Source organism: Culex pipiens, chromosome 2, assembly GCF_016801865.2.
Source record: "Culex pipiens pallens isolate TS chromosome 2, TS_CPP_V2, whole genome shotgun sequence".
Classification (NCBI taxonomy): Eukaryota; Metazoa; Arthropoda; class Insecta; order Diptera; family Culicidae; genus Culex; species Culex pipiens.
This window is the reverse complement of record NC_068938.1, coordinates 178,248,317-178,255,794: the sequence shown is the minus strand read 5'-3', so window position 1 is coordinate 178,255,794 and position 7,478 is coordinate 178,248,317. Positions and strand designations below refer to the sequence as shown.

The following is a 7,478-nucleotide window of genomic DNA, read 5'->3' as shown; positions in this document are numbered from 1 at the left end:
TTGCCAATCCAAATCGTTTTGTGTTTGTGAAGACGTCATATTGATGAATGGTTTTTACGCAACTATTATTTTATTCATTAGTTCTTTCCACGATTGTTGGGAATGCAGGTATCAATTTTAGTTTAAGCCTGTTAAAATATTTATTTTTGATGTGTATAGTAGAACAAAAACATTGTTGAGACTGATAGCTTCAATAAATTGTGTTCGATTCGAAAGCCTTGAGGAAGTTGAAAAAACTATTTTTTTCAAGTTGGATTCATTTGAAATGTTTTTTTTTAAATGTAACATTAAAGATGAAAAATATAGATATGTTAAATATTTTTGACATTTGAGGTCGAAAATATTATAAGTTTATTTGAGCAGTCTAACATTAAAAGTAGGGCATCACAAAAAACAAACATTTTAGAGAATAAATTGCATAAGTGGACTTGAAGAGGACATTCAATTAACAACTATTTTAGAAATTCGTAACAAAACTTTTAATTTCGTATTTTTAGATGTCAGAAGAAGCATCGTATAATTTTTCCTAAAAGGCTCTTAGGCCAAATTGTTAGTAACAAATTGGATTTTTCAGAAAAAATAGCAAATGGAAAAATATTTTATGAGACTTTGAAGTTTAATTCCGAGATTTTTGTTTCTGATTTTCGGAAATATTTGATATTAAATTGAGATTTAAAAAATGATTTTTTAATGCGCAAGGTTTAGAATGGGCAAAATTTGGCACTGGAAAAATGATTTTTTAGAAAAAATAGATTTTCAAAACAAACTTGAACTATATTCAAACTTACTTTAAGCACATGATTAATTTTAGCAATTCAAATGTATTTTATGGCGAAAAAGTATCCATGAAAAATATATTTTCAAAAAACAGGGTCCTTTGGTTCAGGTTTTCTGGTTTTTGGACCATTTTGACAAATTTTAAATTTTATGAAAAATTAGTTTTTCTCAGTGTCAAATTAGATAGGCCAAAAAATTTCATCTTGAGATATCTCAGAAACTATGGGTTTGATTGCAAATGTTAAAAATGTATAATTTGTTGAATGCTTTGCTCTTTTCAATAGAAATAATTTCAAAATTAAATAAATGCTGCCTAATTTTCTGAAAAGTCTAAAATAAGTGAATAAGCCTTGAATAAGGCCTTAAAAATAACTAATCCAAATAATTTTCATACAAAAGGTCAGACAATTTCACAAAAGTCTTTAGGGGTTAACTTTGAAAAACTAACTAATATTTTCCGGGCTATCGCTAGTTGAAAATGAGGGCTAATAGAATGACACTGAGAAGAGCACATTTTCCAAATTTATTGGTCAAAAAAGAAAACTGAAGAAAAAATCCTAGCTATTCAAAATCGTATTTAAAAATGACATTTTTTCGAAAATACTCACCCTAAAATGTAGTGAACTTTATCAAAAAAATGTGTTAAAATATTCTCAATTTCAAACTTGCGAAACGAAAAAATTGATTTTTTTTTGTGTACTTATTTATCCTAAAAACTCCTAATCGTAACCTACAACTTTGCCAACTTTGCCGAAGACATCAAATCGATCAAAAAAGCTCTTCTCAATATAAAGATTTTTTAATAATCACATGCCAATTTTGTGTGTTCAGTCCGTAAAATTGGGCTTTGTTAGGAAAAACTTTTGAAAGAAATGGACTTGTTTTTATTTGTTTTTGTATGGAATACTCTTCACAACATTTTTTCAACCAAACACAGAGGTCCAAAATGAAAATTAAGATTTTCCAAAAAAAATAATGACGTTTTAGAGCATTAGTGTCTCAGAAGAGTTGTTGCAAAAGGAAAGGTTTGGTTCAAAATTAGGGTGATTCACGATTGGAGTGTTTTTGAAAATCTAGCTTTTCAGCAATAGTTTTGGGGCGTTTTTGTCTTCTAGAAAGTTGTTGGGCTTGCGTCGAATACACCAACATTTTAATTCGCAATCTACTTCTTCTACGACCAAATTTAGAGAAGCAATTCAGGGTAAGTTTTAGAGAAAAGTTAGATCTTTAAGTGTTAAAGAGCTTTTACTTTAAACATTTAAGTTTTTTTGTAAACAATAGTTGTACTTAAAGATCAAAAGTTGCAGCCATTTTAATGTTTAACTACGCTTGACTAAATTAAGCATTTTCAAAGTTAAATATCTCGTAAAATATCTATCTCGCAGGCCAAATTTTGAACACCAAGCACCAAAGAGAATATCTAGCACTATGAACGTTGAAAAAATCTCGGGGGTAATTTTATTAAAACTCGAGACACTGAATTTGAAAATGCTTTATATTTTCATGGTAAAAGTGTAAAGTGAACACTAACAAAATTTGAGAATTGTGCAACTACATGTTTTTCCGTGTAATTTTGCTAGCCTGAATTAGAAATTTTTGTCAAACTTTGAATTTCTATGGGTTTTAATGATGATTTTGATCATGAGCATGGTGCCGATTACCCAGACGACTTAAACCGTTAGCGTGCCTTTCGATCAACGATAATATACAATGGACTTTGAACACTTAAACATCATTTCTAGAGTTTTTTTTATTGAAAAGTGAAATAAACCAAATTTTCAATTTTTGCTTTTTGGGTGTTTTTTAAAACCCCTGACTCAAGGCGGTATCAAAAACACCCAAAAAGCAAAAAACAGGAGTTTTGGTTTATTGGACCACATTCCACACAACGTCATGCCTTCCGATCAACGATGATATAGGAAGGACTTCTTTGATTATGCTAAACAATTAGCATTACATTTTTCCTTTTTGACTCAGAATGTCGCTTGCTACCGCTGCCCAGATTGAATTCACAAATCATTAAAGGAAATTTTTTAAAACTGATCTCTCAACAAAATAAAGCCGAAAACACGAAAAAACCTGCGCTGCATTCGCGACTCTATGGGTTTTAATGATAATTTAACATAAAAATCGAAAATTTGAACCAAAACATGCGTCAGAGCGTCACCATTTTTAGGAAAATCAATTTTCCACTTATTTTTTTTAAATAAAGATAACTGTAATTGGGACTCTCTTATCATACAACTTTATTTCATGAAAATTATTTTTTTCAATTTTTTTATTTTCAATCAAATATAAATTTTGAAATAAACATGAAGTTTTGTAATGCGAAAAAAAGTTATGAGCTTTCCTGAACTTCTTCCTGTTATAGGTCCTAACAACCTTACACTCTCTAACAAACAACAGCGCCGATAGCGGTCCATCGTTACGTTCTCTTCTAGAAGACGACGCATCTCCGGTTCTACCAAGGCAATCTTCATCCATCTTGGCGCCCTCCCCCAACCCTGAAGCTCTGTGGTTGAAATACGGCCCCAGTGTCCAGAGCACGAGGCACAATTAGTGCTGCTGCTGGATAGGGCAGGGAACCAATTTATGAAATATGTTCACGTTTTCCACCTTGAAGCGATACGGCCATGTCCGTACAAAGTGGACTTTTGCCTTACTTTATTATAAATTGGTAGAACTACTTGGTTTGTTCTGGGTGGAGATTTTTTTCAACTAGTTTATTTTATGAACACATATGAGGGGTGGAGAGAAGCCCTAAAGGTGGATGGATGTATTTGTCAAAGTAATGAAGTAAATTTCTAGTTGGGGAAACTTAATTGAAACTGGCTGAAACAGAGCTTTTGTAGCTTGATTTGCACCGCAAGAGATGAAACTCCCATAGATTATCAAAGTAAGCTTCAGCTTCAGTAAGCTGAAATTGACAGTTCACCAAGCAACATCCCAAACTGGAAGTTCCGCAAAGGACTTCCCGTGAATTCCACCATGTCCTTCAGCACGCAGCAGGAATTCTTCAACGTAAGCTTCGCAAATGAAGAACCAAAGCCTCCAACGCGGAAGCGCAGTGATGGCGCCATCATGACGTACGATTTCTGTACCGATGGCCGCGCCTGGGCGCTGGACAAGGCCAAGCGGTCCAACTACATCCTGGACATTGTCCACAAGACGCGGTTCAAGCGAGCGCTGGCACATGTAGGTTTGCTGAAACTTGTACTATGGAACTAGCTAAAGTTGACGATTTTCAGCCGGAAGGAGAGTTCGAGCTGTCAAAGGACTACCTGGTTAATCTGGATGTTGACGACCTAGCGGAATACGCGCTAAGCTTGCAAGCTGAGATCAAGCGGAAGAACGAGAAGGTGAAGAAGCTGGAGGGCAAGCAGAAAGTGTTACAAGATCGGAACACTCCAGAAGAGCAGAAGCTCATCCAACAGCAGTCCGCCGAACTGCAGCGCGAACGTCAAGAGTTCGACCAGCAGATAGCGGACCTCGAGGAGGACATCATCCAGTGGCGGGACCGTGCCGAGCGGTACGACCTGCTGGCAAAGGAGAACGAACTGCTGCGGCAGCAGCTGCAGAAGCAGCGCATCGAAGCCGCCGACAAGATGCGGCTGATCAACGCGGAAGCCGAAGCAAGCTTCAACCGGATGAGGGCGGAAGAGTGCGAGCGGCTGGAAGCGGAGTTGATTCTGTACCGGACACAGTACGACGATCTTAGGGCGCAGAAGCGGGACCTGAAGGAACAGCTGCAGCGAGCTGCCACCCGGCAGAACAAGGTCGGAGAGCTGAAGCGGCAGCTGGCGGTGGAACGAGCACACCGGGAGCAGGTCGAAGAGGAGATGGAACAACTGATGGTAGGGGATGTGTTTTGATGACTTGTAGAGCAGATGATTAAGTGGCTTTTTTGCAGGAACTGTTTGACAAACAGACACAGGAAGTTCAGCGAAGAGGCAGCTTACCGGTAGCAACTGAGCAACGTGACAAGAGATCATCAATCCAGGAAGCTAGAAAGCCCATTGAGGACATCGCTGTGGAAAGTGCTCCAACAATACAAAAACCAACCGCTCAGGACGAGAGCCCAATCGTGAAAGAACAAGTAGTCGAAAGCTGCTCAAACTGCCCCAAGCTGCAAGCGGAGCTGGACAACGCCAAGGAGTCACTTCGCAGCAATCAGGAACAAGCTGAACGCGAAAAGCAATCTCTAAAGGAGCAACTTGAATCAGCAATCAAGCAGGTTGAAGAAGTTCGATCAACGCCACCATCAGCTATCGCACCACCTCCAGCAGGATCCAACCAAGCTGACGGTCAACTAGCTGAGCTGGCAGCGCAGCTGCAGCAGTGTCAAGCCGACCTCAACGCTTCCCAGAACAGTGAAAAGTCGCTTCGCGAGCAGATCGCTTCGCTGCAGAAAGATTCAGCGCAGCTGGAGTCGAAACTAGCGGACGAGTCCAAAAAGTCCGAACAGCTTGCGGCGGAAGCTACCAACGCGAGCAAGCTGACTGCCGATCTGCAGGCGAGCCTGCAAGCCAAGGACGCGGCACTGTCGGCAAGCGGTGGAGCTGGTGCGCAGCTCGTTGAGCTGCAGAAGCAGCTGGATGAGGCGAAGCGGACGCTGCGCGAGAAGGCTGACCAGCTGGATGTGGTGAGCAAGGAGAAGGAGCAGCTGGGAGCGAAGGTCGACGGGTTGGAAGTTGCGCAGAAGGCGAAGGATAAGCAGCTGGAAGCAGCTCGGGTTGAGCAGAAAGGTCAACCTGTGGTGACGGCACCGATGGACACTGCCGAACTGGATGCTCTTAAGAAAAGTAACGAGGAGCTGAAGAAAGAGGTTGCGAATCTGAAGGATCGGTTGGTCGCAGCCGAAGGCCTTTCTAAGGAGCTTCAGGAAGGTGCTGGCGATCAAGCTGAACTGCTGAAAACAGTTGCTAATCTCAAGGCGGCGGTGCAGAAGGCTGCGGAAGAGGCGCAAGCGAAGGAAGCCGAGATGAAGCAGCTGGAGAAGGAAGTTGAGTCGGTGAAGGCGCAAGCTGAAGCAAAGGAAGTTGAGATGAAGCAGCTGGCGAAGGATGTGGAGTCGGCAAAGGCGCAAGCTGAAGCAAAGGAAGCGGAGATCAAGCAGCTGGAGCAGGTTGTCGAAGCAGTGAAGGTGGAAGCCGAGAAAGCCAAGGAAGCGTCTGTGAAGAAGCTCAAAGAGGTAGTTGAACCGGTAGCGGCAGTAGAACGCGTAGAGGAGCAACAACTGGAGACTGTTGAGGTGGCTGAAGAGATAGCAGTCGTTGAAAAACCAGCAAGTACAGTTGCGGTCGAAGGTGTCGAGGAAGCTGGATCAACCGCGACAGTCGTTGAAGAACCAATTGAAACCCCGGTGGTAGCGGAAGAGCTAGAAGCCATATCAGCTGCAATCTTCGGCGAGGGCACTGAATCAGCTGCCAAGGCTGCGGAAGTCACCGAGCAACGACAAGCGAGTGCAATCGAGGATCTGCAGAGAAGGTTGTCCAGAAGTCAGGAGCATATTGCAGTTCTACGACAGCTGGAGGAAGCTGAGGGCGAACCTGGAGACGAAATAGTAGCTGTTGTCGAAAATGTTGGTGAGCGAGATGTGGCCCCAGAAGAAGATTCAAGACAGCCTGCCGTGCTGGAAGAACTGGATGAAGGATCTACCCGGTTGAGTGTTGTGATGGATGAGGAAGCTGGTGGTGAAGGACCAGGACGGACTCCGTCCGTGGTTGGAGATCCTCTGCTGGACATCTGCATCGTTGGAGAGTCAGACTTTGACAAGACTAAGCGGATTGCCATCAAGATTGTTCGTCATGGAATCAAGGTGAGTGGAATCATAGTTTCCCAGACCAACAAATAACGCGTCTTGTTTTCAGATTCTAACCTGGTCCGAGCTGGACTACCTGCACCACGAGATCTGCAAGGCGATGATCGAGCGGTTCCGCAGTCTCGGCCAGAACGTGCAGGCCATCGACAAGGCGATCGGGACGTGCAACGAGATTCTGGCCGCGGTCAACGCGATGCGTAACAGCGAGATGGCCGGAATGATTTCGTCTGCGGCGCAGGTTCCCATACGGAATCCGACCCTGCTGGAGGACGAGATCCCGGTTCGGCTCGCTCCAGAAGTTCCGCGGGTCAGCATCAAGCCCAAGAGGACCGGTTCGGAGGCGCAGGTGTTTGCCATGTTTACCGAGGGACTGCCGGCGAACAGGGCCAAGCCGAGAGTGCTGGTGGACTACAAGTCTTGTATGACCCGATCGTGGGGACCTCCCAAGACACCAACCGAGACTATCATCAGCACTACGTTAGCAGATGGATCGCGATTGTATGCGCGGCAGAAACGTCACTAGAATGTCAAAATCAATTATTTTGTCAGAAATTTCTTTATTTTGCTACTAAAATTAGAATAAATTGTTGCAATTGAAGTTGTCTGCCAACAAACAAACCCATAAAAAACACTTTTCGCCAAACTTCTTCCACCTACCTTTAGCCAGAGTCATTCCAATTAAATTTGAATGCTCGCACGTCGGTCGGTCGTCGTTCCGTTCCGAGTGACCTGTTTACGCACGAAGCGATTCGCATAGTAAAAGGTTCCGGCTAAGGCCCCATCCCTCCCGAGGAAGTTTTATTGTCAGTCTGCGGTACGTCCCACAATCGGTGTTTTTTCTAGAAGATTGTTTTGACCAGTCAGTGCGTAGCGGAGTACT

General features: G+C 42.7%; 1 protein-coding gene across 1 annotated transcript; it reads left to right on the top strand.

The window, feature by feature from the left end:
- Window positions 1-3,683: 3,683 nt before the first annotated feature.
- On the top strand, window positions 3,684-7,216 carry LOC120414969 (flagellar attachment zone protein 1-like). Its single transcript, XM_039576300.1, has 4 exons — window positions 3,684-3,972; window positions 4,026-4,631; window positions 4,688-6,595; window positions 6,648-7,216. The coding sequence occupies exons 1-4, from the start codon at window positions 3,766-3,768 to the stop codon at window positions 7,119-7,121; spliced, it is 3,195 nt and encodes a 1,064-aa protein (XP_039432234.1). The 5' UTR covers window positions 3,684-3,765; the 3' UTR covers window positions 7,122-7,216.
- Window positions 7,217-7,478: the final 262 nt, after the last annotated feature.